This window comes from Pyrus communis, chromosome 2 (assembly GCF_041283825.1).
Source record: "Pyrus communis isolate YQ-2024b chromosome 2, ASM4128382v1, whole genome shotgun sequence".
NCBI classification, from domain to species: Eukaryota; Viridiplantae; Streptophyta; class Magnoliopsida; order Rosales; family Rosaceae; genus Pyrus; species Pyrus communis.
In genome coordinates, this window is record NC_142566.1 from 28136288 (window position 1) to 28154317 (window position 18030).

General features: G+C 38.8%; 4 protein-coding genes across 4 annotated transcripts; 2 read left to right on the forward strand and 2 right to left on the reverse strand.

Annotated features, from left to right (window-relative positions):
* Positions 1 to 646: 646 nt before the first annotated feature.
* Positions 647 to 4533, reverse strand: LOC137747117 (bifunctional purple acid phosphatase 26). Its single transcript, XM_068487127.2, has 10 exons — positions 4219 to 4533; positions 3467 to 3694; positions 3117 to 3317; positions 2763 to 2874; positions 2375 to 2601; positions 2050 to 2188; positions 1740 to 1960; positions 1376 to 1497; positions 1116 to 1277; positions 647 to 1005 (listed from the first exon to the last, which is right to left on the reverse strand). Exons 2-10 carry the CDS (start codon positions 3662 to 3664, stop codon positions 927 to 929), a joined length of 1461 nt encoding a protein of 486 aa, XP_068343228.2. The 5' UTR covers positions 3665 to 3694; positions 4219 to 4533; the 3' UTR covers positions 647 to 926.
* A 2747-nt stretch (positions 4534 to 7280) lies between these two features.
* On the forward strand, positions 7281 to 8685 carry LOC148698873 (uncharacterized). The gene has a single exon (XM_088690079.1). The coding sequence runs from the start codon at positions 7366 to 7368 to the stop codon at positions 8521 to 8523; it is 1158 nt and encodes a 385-aa protein (XP_088546205.1). The 5' UTR covers positions 7281 to 7365; the 3' UTR covers positions 8524 to 8685.
* Positions 8686 to 10134: 1449 nt separating this feature from the next.
* LOC148698874 (cyclic phosphodiesterase-like) lies at positions 10135 to 13580 on the forward strand. The gene is made up of 4 exons (XM_088679286.1): positions 10135 to 10149; positions 11956 to 12265; positions 12714 to 13039; positions 13251 to 13580. The coding sequence occupies exons 1-4, from the start codon at positions 10135 to 10137 to the stop codon at positions 13476 to 13478; spliced, it is 879 nt and encodes a 292-aa protein (XP_088535412.1). The 3' UTR covers positions 13479 to 13580.
* Positions 13581 to 13968: 388 nt separating this feature from the next.
* Positions 13969 to 17545, reverse strand: LOC137747395 (translocase of chloroplast 90, chloroplastic). The gene is made up of 3 exons (XM_068487500.2): positions 17236 to 17545; positions 16889 to 17020; positions 13969 to 16626 (listed from the first exon to the last, which is right to left on the reverse strand). Exons 2-3 carry the CDS (start codon positions 17013 to 17015, stop codon positions 14375 to 14377), a joined length of 2379 nt encoding a protein of 792 aa, XP_068343601.2. The 5' UTR covers positions 17016 to 17020; positions 17236 to 17545; the 3' UTR covers positions 13969 to 14374.
* Between the last annotated feature and the right edge of the window lie 485 nt (positions 17546 to 18030).

The window sequence follows — 18030 nt, forward strand, 5'->3', positions numbered from 1 at the left end:
AGCCTTAAAAACTTATTTGATAGGATTATTTTCAAAAACTGAACTCAAGACTAACTAAAAAATATAGCATATTATATAAAAACACAAAAAGTGAGTTTTTAGATATTTTAAACTTAAAGTTTACTCTTTTCTTTTCTCACCCTCCTCCCCCTCACTCCAAACCTCTCTCTTTTCTCCGTGCTCATCCTTCTGTCCTTTTTCTTCTTTGTCTCTCCTCCAATCCACTCTTCATTCTCTCTCCTCCTTTCTATCTCATATGATCCTCTCTTGTTTCTCTTTACTTTGATCACATCTTACTTTCTTTTGTCCTCTCCCCTATTTCTCCCTGTCTTTGAATCTCTTTGTCTAGTTTAAGTTTTAAGATTCAAAATTTTAAATCTTATACCAAAAAAGTTTTTAAATCTTAAAAAAAATTATTTTCAAGAAATGTTTTAAAAAAATAATGAAAATTTTTAGATAGGATAACAAATGGGCCCTAAGTTTTTTCTTCAACTTATTGTGTCTCATATTCAAATTTTTATTAAAGGTAGAGTTTCAAGGACTTATATCTAAAGAATCCTAATTAAAAAAACATAAATAGCATCCCCAACTTGAAGAATGACAGACCATCACGGATGATCCAGCAGTTGTGTGAATTACACAATAGTGGTCAAAGGAAGATTAAAATGTCTTGATAGTTCCGATCATCAAACAACATTGTTGGATAAAAACAATAGGCGAAACTGGTAATCCGAATGAACATTCGAAATAGTCGTAAAACAAAACTAAAAATCCAATACCATGAACAAGAGACAAGGGATCATATTTGCTTATTTTATGTAAGAGGTCTCGATACAAGCTAATCCAATGTTTCAATTTCCAAGCAACTCTGCATTCTTCATTGAGATTTCTCAAGCAAAACACCCGACAGACGTGATCGGTTTCTATCAATGCGTAGCAATTTCGTCCATCATTATCTTCCTAACATTATGCTTCTCCAGTTTTCGCTTCCCGTGATTCGCACCCCTGCATTACCAAAATTCAATCATATCAAACGCGTATGCTGGTTTACGTTACCAGAAAGTGAATCGCTCGTCGCTTTGGTACCAGAAACTGAATGGTACGGCTGTACTCACCAGTATTGGTTGTGCAATACGAATGCATCCACTGCGGTTTTGTTCCCATCATCATTGCGGTTCCAATGGTAGAGTGCGTGTGTCCTGTTTATCAGCTCAAGCGTCGAATGCCCGTAGCTTGCTTCTCGGAATGCAGAATAATTTGGTTGTGGATCTCTAAACCTACAGAAACCATGGAACATGTGTTGGTCATGCATTTCGACCGACCTTTTATCAAAGAAACGAAAATCGTAATAAAAAAGCTCGACTAAAGTTCCTACCGTCCAGCAAGTCCTTCTTGGTTCCCTCCGTCTCCAACAGTTATGTATACAGGAGCTGATTTGTCTGGTACGGGGTACTGGTAACCACTTGTTACGTTGTATTGTATATTGGAGAAACGATACTGAAATTAAATGGAAAAGAAGAACATGAATCTCAATCTAGCGATGAAATTTATAATCGACATAAGATGAACTGGCACAATATGCATGAATAGAACGCAATGTCCGTTAAGGTATTACAAACTTCAATCGACCTCCATGCTAGAGTAACAGACAGTTTGTGCACGAAGATGAATGCCGTATCAACAACAACATATCATATAAAAGGATACGATAGAAAAACATAAAAGGCGAAGAATCATACCGATCTCTCATAAGCATGGACGTGGCCAGCAAACACCACATCAACTTTGTATTGAACGAACCAACTCTCAAACACTGCTCGCATGCTTTCACCTTCCATGTAATGAGCCTCATTACTGTTGTATATCGGAACATGCATAAGGACTATGAGCCAAGGTGTCTTTTCCCTGTCAACCCTTTTCAATTCTGCTTCTAGCCACGTCCATTGAGGCGTGTACTTCACTGGTGACAAAGTTAAAATTCGATGTAAGGTATACCGGCAAAACATAGAGTCTGTTCACATATTTGCAAGCGTAGGAATGTACAATTACCAAATGGAGAGTAACTGGACAACACGATTATGTGAGCTGATGCGCGTCTGATGGCATACCATAGAGGGTTGCTACTACCAGAGGCCAAATACGGAGTAGCATACCGCTGAAGATAGTTCTTGAACGGAGTAACTTCTCCCTAGAATATGTACAAAACTAATAGTCAGATAAAGCAACAATTTTTAGGTTGCACTGTCAACATGATAGGAGTTTCGGAACACAACAAATCATGTATACAGTTCTAGGGTCACAGAATAATCAAAGGAGACTTATAGTGACAAAAAGTAACTCGGACAGTTCTCTCAAGATATGCTTAATACTTTACCATATAAGGCATGTAATCAATTTCATGATTTCCCGCAGACCACATCCATGACTGATATGCAGTACTTTGCTCGACGAATCGACCCCATGTGTCCCACCGTAAACCCACGTCATTATACTCATATCTATCAGCATAGGAAAGATCTCCGACGAATAAAACAGCCTGTCCTGCACTCTTCATATAGTGCTCAAGTGTCGACAGAGAGTTAAATGTCTGACCCAAATCACCTGCAACATACGGACAATGATTTATTTGGTGAAACTACAAAATTCAACATCATTTTATACACAGAGTGATAAGAATCCTAGGATACAAGTATATCAGGATGTGGTCACGGCATACAGAAACTAACTGTTATCGGACCCTATGCAGACAGAAAACAACTCACCTATGATCCCAAATATGTAATGAGAATTTGGATCGATCTTTGGAGGCGTTGTAAACCAAAATTCTCGAGATGAATCACCATTTCCAATTTTGTAGTAGTACTTTGTGTCATACTGAAAAAAAGAGAAGAAATAATTGATGGTTTAGTGAAACTATAAGCAAGAGAATGACCAAGTTCTCATATTTGGGAAACTCGGACACACCAATTCACAGAGTCGATATATAACTTTAAAATTTACGTTGTTGACTGAGACGACATCATTGTCACAAGCTTTTCGTGATAGACAAACCCGGAGAGTGAAAATTGCACCACGTATGCTACTACTAGTGTACTTCACAAAGCAATCATGGTTACCTCTAGGCCATCGACAAGACAGTGATGGATGTAGCCAGATTTATAATGGTAGAAGGTGTAGTTTGTCATGACCCCCTTAGCAGAAAACTCGTATTTTTTCTCTGAGGTACCATACTGCACTTTACTATCCCCTGGTTTGTCGGCGGTAACCCATGAGATGATTACAGCCTTTCCATCATAGTCACCCTGGGTGATATGCACCTGCAATGAATGTTCGAAGTGTATACGAACATCAATACTGATAACGGATTTTCATCCTGTTCATATTAAACGTAGCACTTTTGACATCCCGAATTATGAAAAACTACTATTTTTTCTACATCAATATCAAAATAGCTATGGATTCTCACTTGTTGTGGAGCATTGTAACCCCTTGGCACAGCAAATACTTTATTGTTCAGAGGTATATCAACTGATGGATACTCGGATCGGATGAAAGTACTCGTGATTCCCGTTGCATTCCCATTCATCAAGAAGCTCAACGCGACAATAGAGGTAAGAATAATTGCAAGCAACGCGGACTCCATCCTAATAACAACCGCCCTCATTGTTCATCCAGCAAATTACAGTAAAACTAACTGCAGCAAAAGAAGAAGAATAAGCAATCAGCCAGCTGCGCGACGGTTGGATTAACACGAACACCAGCTAAAGACAAAACATTTGATAAAAATCGAAAGGGATAGAAGACCATTTTCGCTCTTTCCGCGGAAAATGATCCTCCTCTCAGTCGAGGCCATATCAAATTTTCAAGCTTTCACAAACCCCTTGGACTTTTACTTCAAAAAATTTGTAATTGCAGTCCAACAACGAGCATAAATCACTCCAACAAGATAAAAGCATCAAAATTTATTCAAACAATCACATATTAGAGTTAGAAATAGATATGAACAGCTGATTTGAGTAAACCATTACAATTACTAATCAAATTTAACAAATCCCATTGATATTCTGCTAAATACAACATTTCCAATCCACGTTAACGCACAAGAACATAACTATATAACTAAAACTCATTAATTATTGACTAATTAGCACTAATATTCTGACAAATTAAATAGATCGAACAGAAAAAAAGAAACTTTCAAAGTTAGAGAGAGAGTACCAGAAATTCAGAGCTTGAAGAGGTTGAGGGGAGAGGGTGTTGAACTAAATGGTAGTCGGAATTTCTAATCAATTATATTACAACGATTAATGTATCGGATCGTGTTTCTGAAATCCTAAAAGATTTCTCATCCGCTTGCCTCGTACCAAGCGATATAATTCCTGTGCGCGGCAGCTGGCGAGTTTGGAGTGGCCAGTTCTGGTTTTTGTGAAACCCACAAGGTACCGGCGTGTGTGTTGTCAGATGATGTTGTGCCTTTTTGTCTATTTGTAAATTATTGATAGTAATTTGGTAAATTACTGATTATTATTCCATGAAACATCATCGCTCGATTTCCCATCCAAAGGACATGTGATCAAAAACGGAAATCGAGATTTTTTTTCTTTATTTTTTACGATTTGTATCCGTTTATTTTGCTAGCCTATCTTATAAAAATCAAGTTTAGATCTCCGAATTCCTCTTTTGAATGATCCAAATTATCTAGTATAGTAGTTCTGAATGCGAAACTCAAATGGTATATGAATTTCTCCTAAGTCACCTATAAACATCAACTTGCCAAAAGTAGTCGAATTCAAAATTATTTAGTAATCTAAGAGTTATTTAATAAATTTTTTTAATCAAACACTAAAATTTTGACAACGTTAATCAAATAGTTAATAATTTTAATTTAATTTATTTATTTGAAGAATTGACTTTTAAAGTGTGATGTGAAAAAGTAAACAATTTCAGTCATCTTAAAACATTGCAAGGTTATATCTGATTTATTATTGGAGGATAGTCTTGATAGTTAAGTTGATGTGGGACACTCAAATGGACTAATAGATGGTATAAATCTCTTGATCTACATAATCTGACAAAGAAATCCGGAATGAATCTCAACCCCGTAGTTGGGGGCAAAGACTCATCATAGATGACCCAAGGAGGGCAAAGACATGATATACTCATGGCTCACATCTCTTTCTTAAATCCCAAAACATCAAAACTCGTGGCCATGCGTGGGCCAAACACAATACCCACACCCACACATTCATAAATAATGATTCAACCCCATGAATCGGGAACCATCGATATTTCATTGCTAACTATTTGGATCGTTTCTTACTGCGTTTGGTACCCCATGAATCCGGAACCATCGATAGTTCATTGCTAACTATTTGGATTGTTTCTTATTGTGTTTGGTAGAAAAATATTAAACGTATTTCTAGTCATAAAAAGTATTTTGTGTAAAACTATTCATTCAATGAAGCAGTTGAAATTTTAATTGAAAAATCAACGTGTTTACGTAAATACACTTTTAAACAAAAAAATGTTTATAAGCATAAGTGTCTTTTACATAAATCTGTCTATTGTTCACAATTCATTTGAAATTGCTTTTAAAATGATTGAAAGCGTTTTTGATAAAACTATTTTGAGTTCCAAAAACACTTCTTAAGATTCACTTTCAAACAAGTCGTAAAGCAATAAAAGTTTTAAAAATAAGAGAATTTAAGAAGAGAGACTTTGTGTACGAAAATCATTGCTTGAGGCTTTCTAATGCACGGTAGCCTTCAAATATTAATCATAGAACTCAACTCAAACTATGGTTTGGATTCTCTACTTATCCTTTCCTTTCTCTACAACGGGATTAAAATTCATCTAAATCAAACAATGAGTCAACAATAAATTGTTATGAAACTCTAGTTAGTTTTAATCGTATAAGTCAAACAATCAGAACAACTAGCTTGTTTGTTTGTATTCGGTTTTAAATCTCGCTCGTCATCATATATGCTTGGGAAACAAGTTACGCGGTTCAGAAGATTTCCATGTGTTTAGCTACCCATACTATCATGCCAAAATTATGGCAAAGTTGACCACGTCACCACACAATCCTAGCCATCCAATGTCCGTACATCACATCATACAACCACCCTGATCTTTCCACCTATGCCCTCACCGTATGTGTCCTACGGTCCTACTAGTTGACCTTCTTCTGAGTTCCAAGTCCAAAGCTCTACCATTCAAATTGGCATACACAACATCGTGAATCACTAACCTGTGAAATGATTTTCGCACTTTCGTTTTTTTTTTTTTTCTTCAGATAGTTCTTCCTAAAACAAAACTCTCTTTCAGATTTAAAACTCTGGATCCATTTCTAATCGTTATTCTATCAATTAATTAATATATTTCCGAGCCCAAGTGAGTGTTTTGGTAAAAATGGAGATTTTTTAATGTGGTCGAAGCACGAGATGGTAAGCATATGCATGTTATTACATAAGAAGAGGAGGTTCGTTTTTTCAAGTTCCCCTCGAACGATTTTTCAGTATGCCGGAAACATGAATTGGTACACCAAGGTGTCATAATATATAAGTGGATGGATATTTGAAAAACATAATTTCCAACCACTTTTGTTATGACACTGGTATGTCGAGCATGGACGGAGCCAATGAAGGCTCACTGGGGGCAGATGCCCCCACTCAAATAATTCATTTGTTTAGTTGCAGACTACAGTTGTATAATACACACGGGTTATCTTTGAAGAAAATATATGTATCTAATATCCAAAATACATTCATTCTACTTATACTCCATATCAAATATTATATGAGCAATAGTGCTCTTGTTCTGCCATCCAAACCGAAAAAACCCTCTCCCGCCTATCATGTACTTATATATTTTCTCATCACTTTGCCACTTTCCACTACTATATTGAAATTTTTGTAACATTGGAATTGTGATACATCATCATTTCAAACCATCATTAATATCATATTGCATATAATCATACTATAATAAGGTTTTCTTAGTTGTTTTTTGTTGCCTCCATTAGAAGAAATTTCTAGTTCCGTCCTTGATGCCGAGCCGTGTTTTCCAGTACACTGAAAAATTTCTCGTACCTTTTCACTTATTTTACATATGTGTCTGTGTTCTCAGCACGTTGAAAATTTTTTTTTTTTAATAAAAAAGAATGTTTTGCTTTGGCAAGCCATGCATGTAGCTAGAGACGAAGACTGGTCGTTGAGTTGTGAGAAGAAAATTCCTTTTTATTTATTTTAATTTCATCTCAAAATTGGATCTCTCTCTCTCTCTCTCTCTCTATTTAATCTCCCACTACTAAATAAAAACACTCAAGTCCTCTTCATCAGAAAACCACGACGGCTTCTGATCTCCATGGCCATGGAGATCAAGCTCCATCAAAAGGAAGACGGCCCACGAGTCCTCAAGGTCCTAGAAGCTCTAAAACAAGCCTCCCACGAGCTACAGACCCACCCGAGCCCCGATTCGCCCGAGTCAAACTCATCCTCCGCCATTAACGCCCTCCTCGAGCTCGAGACTGAGTCCGACAACATCCTCTCCCGGGACCCACAACTCTCCGCCCTCTCCCAACACCTCGCCACCCTCAAAACCCTCGTAGAGTCCCTCCGGCAGTCCAGCGGCCACCTCAGCATCCGCTCCTTCCTGACCCGCCGCTCATCGACTCACTGCCTCTCCAAACTCGCCGGGTCGATCGAGTCCGAAATTCAAGCGTGGATTGACCGCGAGAGCTTAGATAGCTTGACGCGAGCTCTGGAAGAAGACCCAATTCGCGACGAGGACGAGTTGATCAAGCTACTGACTCAGTTCGAGGACAGAGTCGCGCAGGGGTTCAGCCGCGAGTTGCAAGATTTGATCTTGAAGTCCAAAGTTTTCACCTCGCTTGAGTCAGTTCTGTGCGATTCAACTCGGTCATCGAAGCGAGTCAGAGAACGCTCTGCTTTCGCCATTGCAGCTCTTATCAAGTTCAATAAAGATGTTTTCGTGGGTCAAGTTTTGATGGGTCGGCCGACGATTAGCTCTCTGATAAAAATGGCATCACCAGACGCGATCAGAGTGCTCTGCGCGCTCGTCAGGCTGATCAAATCGCCGCTCGTCGAAGAGATCGAGTTCAACGGAGAAATACCCAAGATCATAAGCTTCCTGAAGTCTGAAGATTTGGAAATGCGAGTGATGGCGATGGTCTGCGTGCTGGAAATCGGTTATTTCGGGCGGAAGGAAGCCATTGATGCGATGCTAGAGGAGGGGTTGATTGAGAAGCTTATGGAGTTGCAGAGGTCGGAGCACGGCGGCGATTTGATGAGGGAGAGCAGGGAGAAGGGGTTCTTGGAGAGCCACCCGTTTGCGAGCTGCGTGGCGAGGTTCGCGGTGCAGTTAGAGGTGGGGGAGGGGCTGAGGCAGCGGGAGAGGAGGGCGTTTAAGCAGCAGATATTGGTGAGAGTGAGGGAGGCCTCCGTTTCCGAAGCGGAGGCCGCCACCCTTTCTGCGGAGGTTTTGTGGGGGGCTTCGCCGTAAGGGGGTGAAAGAAAGAAATTGAAATTATTGGTTTTGGTGTAATTAGAAATTCAATTTGTTTGTTAGTGAAATCACGTTTACGTTTATATTGTTTTTATTTGTAATTGTAATTATGCGATTAATTAGTATCAGTGGTATGAAAAATTACACCTTTATGAAAAATTGGTTCGAAGACATATCAAATCACTCTTATCAAAAAATAGAAGAAAAAAAAAACATCAAATCATATAGATATGACGACATTTTAAGTTAATTACGTATTGTTATTAATAAGAACTAAAATATATTACAATGCATTATTGGTTTAATGATATGCCTCATCATTAATACCTAACAATCTCATCGACACCCATCCTAATTCCTGCTGAATATTTTGATCAAATAGATGCGTTGTGCAAGAGTTTCGACCAGAAAACTCATTTTAAGTGTAAGTACGTGTTTTGCGTCAAAAAGTTGTCTACACCCTTGTAAACGTCATCGTGATATTACAGATTATTAATACAATATCGTCACACAACTTAAATTTCACACAAACACGACTTTTTAAAACATCCGCCACTTGTTTGCGACTAGTGGAGGGAAGCTTAACATAATTTGGTGGTTTTGGGGCGAATATATTTGTGTTAAGGGATATTCTTAGCTTAGGTATATGCTGCTGGATAATCTGCAATTTGGTTTTTCATGACGTCACGTGAGTGTGAACGGTGAGGATCTAAAGTCAACGATCAATGATGCCATGTCAGATGCGGATGGGAATCATTGGATCGGATCTAAGCAATTGATATTAATTAATGATTTAAATTGAAGGCTAATCTTATAAATAGTACACTTTTTAAATGATTAATGTAAATGGTTTAGGTGGGTGCAACCGTGTAATTAAGCCCGTCTTACATTCTTAATGGAACGAAAAATAGGGATACGGTCACGTGATCCATATTCTATAAGGATCCCTCCTAATTAAGTAAGCAAACTTTTGGGGTGCGAGTTTATCGTCACGTAGTGTTTTGGTTTAATAATATTATGTTAATTTAAACTACATATTACTAGAATCCTTATTGTCAACCAAAATTTTACGAATTGATCATTTTAACCTTCTAATTAAAACTAAACATGAACAAGAAATATAGACATAAATGTAATTTCACACAATTAAAAATTTGGAAAAATAACTAAAATTTGGACTCATATAGAATTATAGCCACCCTTTTAATTTTATGATAATTATAACCAACATTTAGTATAAAAGTACTAATATACCCATAAAGTTCTCCAATGAACTCCACTTCTTTCTCCTCCATAGTCCACCATAGATCTCTTCGACTCTTCCTTCTCTAATTTGGTACTTCTGTTCTGCATATACAATCAGACCCAAAAAAATTGACATTTTTGTTTGCTTTTGTAGTCACAAGTCTAGAGCATACACGTGGAAGGAAATGCAGCAACATAAATTGATTTGGGAATGAGTTTTCTTTACGTCTGGTTCCGTTTTCTTTTTGGTTTTTCTCTACACCGCCGTAAATATCCAAACTTCTTCCGCCTTCAGTGTTGGATTTTTGGATCGCCAAGCCCGTCCCATTCTAACGACACCGATACTGTCTCTAACTTAAAAACATGCCCAATCCGCAGGTGTGAGGTTTTACCACAGAAAGCCTCGGTATTAGTTAGAGTAGGGTAATTCTATTTAAACCCATTGGTTTCATTGAACCCACCGATGTGGGACATTTAACACTCTCCCTCACGTGTAACCTCATTTAGTGGTTCACACGTGGAGATCCACATCGATAATTGGAACTCAGAAGTCGGCTCACGTTGGGCCCATTTGTTTTCAATGGAACTCAGCAGTTGTCTCTATATTAAGAGTTCAAACTTGTTTCCTTCTGGGTGACAAGCTCGTTGGCTTGCTCACAAGCTCATTAGCTTGCATAGGCTCGAAACCGTGGGCTCTAATACCATGTGGATTTTTGGATCACTGGGCCCGTCCCACTTTAACGACACCGATATTGTCCCCAACTTTACTACCTGCCTACTCTGTTAGATATGGGGTTTTACCACAAAAGGTCTCAATATTAGTTAGAGGAGGGTAATACTATTTAAACCCATTGGGTTTCTTTGAACCCACCGATGTGGGACATTTAACACTCTCCCTCACGTGTAACCTCATTTAGTGGTTCACACGTGGAGATCCACATAGGTAATTGAAATTCAGAAGTCGGCTCACGTTGGGCCCATTTGTTTTCAATGGAACTCATCGGTTGTCTCTATATTAAGAGTTCAAATTTGTTTCCTTCTGGGTGACAAACTCGTTGGCTTGCTCACAAGCTCATTAGCTTGCATAGGCTCGAAACCGTGGGCTCTGATACCATGTGGATTTTTGGATCACTGGGCCCGTCCCACTTTAACGACACCGATACTGTCCCCAACTTTACCACCTGCCTAATCTGTTAGATGTGGGGTTTTACCACAAAAGGTCTCAATATTAGTTAGAGGAGGGTAATACTATTTAAACCCATTGGGTTTCTTTGAACCCACCGATGTGGGACTTTAACACTCCTCCTCACGTATAATCTCATTTAGTGGTTCACATGTGGAGATCCACATCGATAATTGAAACTCTGAGGTCGGCTCATGTTGGGCCCACTTGTTTTCAATGGAACTCAGTGGTCGTCTCTATATTAAGAGTTCAAACTTATTTCCTTCTGGGTGACAAGCTCATTAGCTTGCACACAAGCTAATTGGCTTGCATGGGCCCGAACCGTGGGTTTTGATACCATGTTGGATTTTTGGATCGTCGGGCCAACCCCACTTTAACGAAACTGTTACTATCCCCAACTTTATCACATGCCCAATCTGTCAGTTGTAGGGTTTTACCATAAAGAGCTTCAATATTAGTTAGAGTAGGGTAATACTATTTAAACCCATTGGGTTTCTTTGAACCCACCGATGTGGGACTTTAACACTCCTCCTTACGTGTAACCTCATTTAGTGGTTCACACGTAAAGATCCACCGGTAATTGAAACTCAAAGGTCGGCTCATTTGGGATAGAATTGTAGACTTGGCTTTTGGGTTTCATTTGAATTCCTAGAAATTGCCAACAAATTTATGCTAATGAGGCAATTTGCCCTCAGCGAACAAGATATGAAGAAACAGGGTTTTACTTTTCGGCAGAAATGACGCTTTCTAGGATGCCACACTGTGAAAAAAGCTAGGTTTAAGGGTGTATGAGTAATTTCCTATCAAGTTTTGGTTATAATTATCATAAATTTAAAAATATGATCACAACTCTATATGAGGTCTAAATTTTGGTTATTTTTTCAAATTTCTCCTTTTTTTTTTTTGTCAAAAAATATATTTAGATTTTATTAGATTAGATGTTAGATTAGCCACCGACTGGTTTTCATACTGGATTTGGCTACCATCCCAAATCTAACTAGTACCAAGTTGCGACCTATACTTATGATGATGAAGAGACCGATGAAACTTGTGTGAGATTTCCTTGTCCGCACAAAGCCGTAGTACACACCATGAGTTGTGATTCTAAGGAAGAAATTGACACCGTTTCTTTAGAAGCCGAAACTACGTTGTTTTGGCCTAAGGAGTTCCAGATGTGCTTCAAGGGAATGTGTTATTGGCTGGGAATTGAGCAAGATAAGGAATTATTTCCATTTGACACAGCTATGGATCGATACCTTGCGAATGGGAGATTGATCATTTCGTTCGATACAAGTTGTAAGGTACTTCATGGTATAAAAGTACCATATGAGCTCCACCGATTACCCGGGTGGCGCCGGCGTCCCTTTGATTTGAAGCTTACTGTGTGGAATGAATCCGTTGCTCTTTGTGTCCTGTGTCATTTGAAATGTGGGTGATGGATGACGACTCTAAGGGTGCTTAGACAAAACAGTTAACTATCGATGAGCGCATGGAGTGCCCTACTGAGATGTTAACGCAAACATATCACATATTTTGGTCTAAGCCTGTGGCATTGTGGAGCGACGAGTTTATTAAGGTTGACAAGGATCGACGCGTAGTTTGCTTTAATCTTTGTACTAAGAAGTTTATGTATATTCCCATTGAAGCCCTCCGGCCACAAGATTATATGGATTTTGTTGGTTATGTGAATAGCATGGTTTTGGTCATGGGACGTCGCCACAAGCCTGAGAGCGTAGAGAATAATTGCTCAGACAAAGATGAAGATGCGATGGTGGGGGTAGACGAGAAGAGGGAAAGCTGAAGGCAGAGTCACATGCTGTTTGGGCCATTCCGCTCGCTGATGTTTCCCATAGAATCAAGACGGTGATGGAGGTTCTCCGGGCAGAGTTTGGGAGGCCAGTGATTGAGCCTCACATCCCCGTCGAGGGATCCATCTATATGATGAGTCGTGAGGGCGCTTTTAACGAGTTTAGATCTGCCCCTCGGTGTAATATCGTCGCCAAAGTTGATCAGGTGGTTACTAGGAATTACCATCACCAGTGCGTTTCTTGGTCGATGGATCGAGAGGTATATATTTTCTCCATCGCTTGCTAATTGCTATTCATTTTCTTCATGTTTTCTTCAGTTTTGGTTTCTTGAGTTGGGATAGACTCGCTCATCACCAAATTTTCATTTTTAGTTATTTCCAACTGCCGAAACCTGGAGTCGCCATTTCGGTTTCTACAACAGTAAGTTGTTGTTTGCATTTAACTGTTAAGAAGGTGTATTATTTGTTTACTGGAATGTTCATATGTAATCTGCCTGTCTGCAATTTTTGTTGGATGCAGGTTCCATGCCATATCTGCGCCTCCTCTACGGGAAGTTGACAGAAGAAGAGAGGAAAAAGGCTCGAGAAATCGTTAATGTTCTCGATGAGAGTATTACTAGCTTGAGCTTCCCCGTAACTCGTTATGCGTTGTATGAAATCGACTACGACGACAAATCTCTGAAATATTGGACGAAAATTGCTGAAATCGGTCATTAGACAAGTTCTCTGAATGCAGATACATGGCAGTTCAGTTGTTATGTTGGTAGGTAGCTTTTAGACTTTAATACAAGGGTTTGGTCCAAGCCTGAGAAAAGTTAAATCTTACTTCCAAATACTGTATCCACAAGTAGACCTAGCAATCGGTTGTGTTTGTTGTGTTCGTATCAACTTATTTTATTAATGGGCGAACAAGACCTGACCCGTAAAGTTAACGGTCTAAAATTTCGGTGCGTCAAATTTGTGTATAATGTTGATCAAAGTAGATGACCTAGTACATATATCTGATACAATTTGGTTTGACAGCATTACTGTTTAATTCCAGTTGTTTCAAGGCAATTAATTATATGTATACATACACATACATACATGTGGATTAAGATCCAGATCACACGTTTTTAAACGTTTTTGTGGAGTGCACTCCGTAATGTGTGTGTTTGTGTGTGTGTGTGTATCTTAGCCAAAAGAAAGAAAACAATAACAATATAAATAACACAAAACATAAACATCATCTTGATTTCCACCTAATTGCTAATTCTAGTTCAACTTATTTTGTGAATATCATAAACATAAGACAGACCGTCTCTAGGATTTATCTGTACACTTGTTGCCTCAATTTACTTCACTACAAAACCTCTTCAGTTAGCTGACTGCTTCACCGCTGCTCGGAAGCTCACTAATTCACCGCTGCTCGGAAGCTGGCGCTTACCTCAATAACAAGTCCGATAAACTCAAAAGAATGCTGCTAACAACGGCCAAAAACAGATGCAGCTCGTTAGCATTCTCCCATGTTGCGACTTAAGCAAGAGCGAACATTTGGAACAAAGCTTCTAATTACCTTGTGTCCTCTTCATACAAAAAACAGCAACAAAACTCATCCAATCCCCCTTTATTCATCACTTGTACTTTTTAACATCCTTCTTCCGTAAAAGGGCCCAGAAAATTGTGAAAGCCGCAACCATACTGAACTGCAAATGATCAGTGCTACTTGTTTTGATGCTTATCTTACCCATCCTGCGGCTATTCAGATTAGCATTAACCGACACACTCATATTTCGCCCAAGCCGGGACTCAGACCGTAAGTTTCCACCCAACACCATCTCTTTATTGAAAGACAGTACAGTCATCATCAGGCTCACATTATCATTTCTCACAGGGTAGTCTCTACCCCTCAACGTAGCTTCAACACCGCCACCATACGCCACTTGCTCAGGACCCATCATTTGGCCAACATTCATCACAAATTTCAATCTCTTCCCAACTGATATGGTGTCTTCAAGCTTGCCACCAATGTAATACTTGTTCCCAAAAGACGTCAACGAGAATCCACTTTCAGCAACATTGTGCCACAATTTTCTCAGCTTCGCATTGCTGTGAAGTGTATAGATGGTATCTTTACTAGCAGACTGAACATCAAGACCTACAGAATATGTGGTCCCATTAGGGTCTAGGTAAGCTGCAGCACACTCGGATTGAATGCTAAAATCCTGCTTGTCCTTGCTCATCTGCCCTGAGACAGAGGTAAACACGTTCCTATTTACCTGCATAGCAGTTTCCAAGCTTACCCCATCCAAGCCCACATCATTATCCCATCCATGGGAATCAAGAACAGGTCTCATAATCCACTGATCACTTGTAAGAAGACAACGATACCTGTGTGCAGGCCAATTAGAGCCAAAACTTGGAGGGACCTCCATATCTGGTAATAAAACAGCCTCTACTTGGGAAGCCTGCTGACTATCAGAATTATCATCGCTCGCCGTATTTTTCTCTTTGGAAAGCATAATCTCCATCTGCCTACGGTACTCTTCTTTCAACTGTTTCTTCAGATAAAGGGTCTCTCGATAATCCAATTCATCAAGATAGTCTTTTTTCTGTGATTTTGTTAATCTCTCAAACTGAGATTTTGTCAGAATTCGGATTGGAGGTAATTGATCATACTCATCTTCCTCCTCCGCATCTGAAACCAAGCTCTCATCAACTCCAACGTCCCCTCCACTTGGACCAATAGTAGTGCGATGACGTAGAAGAGACGATAGGAGATGCGGCAGGGAAGGCACGTGAGTGGCATTTGAGGGCCCCAGATGAATGCTGTCTTGAAATTTCATGAGGATATTGACATCACTCAGAACTTTACTACAAATGCATAATAACAAAAACTGAGATTTCCAAACCTGTCCGTTTGGAAGTATCTTTTCACCGGCAATATTTTTCCTACACTGAGGATGATTCTCAACTAACAACACTGGGTTTTCAAGTCTGGAGTCAGACACTGCCTGGTGTATATAGTGCTGCACCATATCTGTGCTTTGCCTCACATATGATTCATAATTGACAGGATACCCATCAGGTCCTTCCGGAAGGACTAGGGAAGAATGTGTCATAACAAGAATGGTGTTAAACCAAACTGCAGGCCCGAATACCTTGGTTATTTGCTTCAAAAGGGAGAAGTCATTGTACTTACTACTCATGAGGTCAAGGCGTTCGAAGAACAAAACGATGTCAGGTGGACTTTTTCTAATAAATTTCTTCACAGAGAGCATAATCTTCTTATTTCTGCGGAAATTAACAGTACTTGATGGCAAAAAACCGGGGGTATCGATGATAGTTACTTTAATCCCATTTACAGTTCCCACAACCTCTCGAATACGATCTGTGCCAGGTCGAAATGGATTGGTTTCAGTCTTTGTTTGATCAAATATAGAATTTATTGTGGCACTCTTGCCAACTCCTGTTTTCCCCAGGACAAGTATTCTGAGAGAGAAATCCATTTCAGGCAGGCCAGATGCCTCCTGTTCTGCTGCCACGGCTCTAGCTCTATCACTCCTCAGATTAACTCTTTTCAAATCTGATTCTTCTGCTCGTATCAAAGTAGCCAGGTGAATACGATAAAGAACCTTAGCAACCAGAACATTGTTTTGTGACAGACGAAGCCGGAGGAGGAGGCGCAAGAACTTAACTTGAAGGTCATCAATTCTTACCAAAGGATCCATCTTTTTCTTATCAGAGCGATTATGAGAGTGATCAGAATTTTGAACTACAACATGCTGCAGGGACTGATCAGACTGATTTTCCCGATCACTATTAAATGAGGTTGATGGGGCAGTCCGGATGCGTGGTGTTACCAAAGTGCTCGAGTGAGCAGCACCTGAAAATTAGAAACATTGAGCTCTCCTCGCAGAGTCAAACAAAGTACAACCCGCAGATTGAAACTGGTTTCCGCTTTTTAGCATCAAATATGGATTAATTATCTACCTTTTACATGAAACTAATTAATTCGAAAACAATACATACTCTTACAGTCAAACTAAAGAACTGCATATCATAGATAGATGGCATTTGACAGTCAATCTAAGGAATCAATCTTTGAAAACATCAACAGCATTGAATTTTCGGATTGGCGGTATTACCTTGGTCATCAAACTCTTCATTGGAGGGTTCCTCCCTAAAGAAACTGTCACTGCCCGACAACGGCCGAGGCGAAACCAGAGGCATGGATACTAACTGAGAAGAAATCCAATCTTTAAGGCTGTTCATCCTTCCTGCAAAATATTCCCAACTGATAAACCACATATCTGACTAACTATATTACACCTTTTACAAGGCTGAAAATACAACAAAATTAAAAGGAAAAAAAAAAAAAAAGCCCATTTTAAATCGTTAGCTTATGCTTCCAGCAATTGCAGCAAGTTTGCTTCTTTATGTAATTTTATGAATTTCTTGGCTAATTTGAAAGAAAAAGGAATTAGAATTTTACCTGGAAAATGCGAATTCTGCAATGAAGCTGCTTTTACTCTACGATTTGAAGGAGATGACTATCGATACCACGAGAGACGAAATCAAGGATTGGGGCAGCTCAGAAAACCCTAATTCACAGAGCCGTTGAATCGGAAGGGGCGACGAAAGAAAGGGTGTGAGAGGCTGAGGAGGAACAAGACGAATCGACGATGACTATGAGCTTTAGATAGATAAGACAGACACAAACAAATACTTCCAAAGCCAAAAGTAAAATATTTTGGAAAAATTTTTGTGCCCTAAAGGCCAATTCGCAATTTCAATTTTCAATCGAAAATAAAAAATAAAAATTTTTAACTAAAAATTCTTGATATTGTTAATTTTAATGAAAAATTATATTTTTATACTAAAAAAATCAATTATAATATTATTTATTTTATCATTTCTTTTGTTTTTATCGATAAAACTTAAAGTTTTCAAATTATTTTCACTAAAAAATCAATTTTGATACTATTCATTTTACTTTTTTTTTTTTTTTTTTCCTACTCAACCTTGCTTTCTATTAAAAAAAGATATGTTTTCTACATGAATTACGAGACAAAATTCAACTTTGTTCTTTTTAATGAAAGAGCTTCTAACAAAAGTGCTTATGAGCCAATTTTTTCTTTCTTTTTGCATGCGCAGTTTCAACCGTCTTTAATCTTCACAATTTTTAATTCAACATTTTTTTTTCTATGCAAGTAATATCCTACTTTAATGAAATGTAAACTATCAAGAGTGGCATTTCGAATTCAAGCCCATAAGAAGGATCACATCC

Bases quoted from the DNA above. Each gene is read 5' to 3' on its own strand.
- LOC137747395 (XM_068487500.2), bottom strand. From the start codon at position 17,015: ATGAACAGCCTTAAAGATTGGATTTCTTCTCAGTTAGTATCCATGCCT. The intron at 16,627-16,888 runs GTAATACCGCCA...TCTAATTTTCAG, and splicing joins TGAAGAGTTTGATGACCAAG to GTGCTGCTCACTCGAGCACT.
- LOC148698873 (XM_088690079.1), top strand. From the start codon at position 7,366: ATGGCCATGGAGATCAAGCTCCATCAAAAGGAAGACGGCCCACGAGTC.
- LOC148698874 (XM_088679286.1), top strand. The intron at 12,266-12,713 runs GTATAAAAGTAC...TCAGACAAAGAT, and splicing joins AAGTTGTAAGGTACTTCATG to GAAGATGCGATGGTGGGGGT. The intron at 13,040-13,250 runs GCTTGCTAATTG...GTTCATATGTAA, and splicing joins AGGTATATATTTTCTCCATC to TCTGCCTGTCTGCAATTTTT.
- LOC137747117 (XM_068487127.2), bottom strand. From the start codon at position 3,664: ATGAGGGCGGTTGTTATTAGGATGGAGTCCGCGTTGCTTGCAATTATT. The intron at 2,875-3,116 runs GTAACCATGATT...TCTTTTTTTCAG, and splicing joins GTCTTGTCGATGGCCTAGAG to TATGACACAAAGTACTACTA. The intron at 2,189-2,374 runs GTAAAGTATTAA...TACATATTCTAG, and splicing joins TTGATTACATGCCTTATATG to GGAGAAGTTACTCCGTTCAA.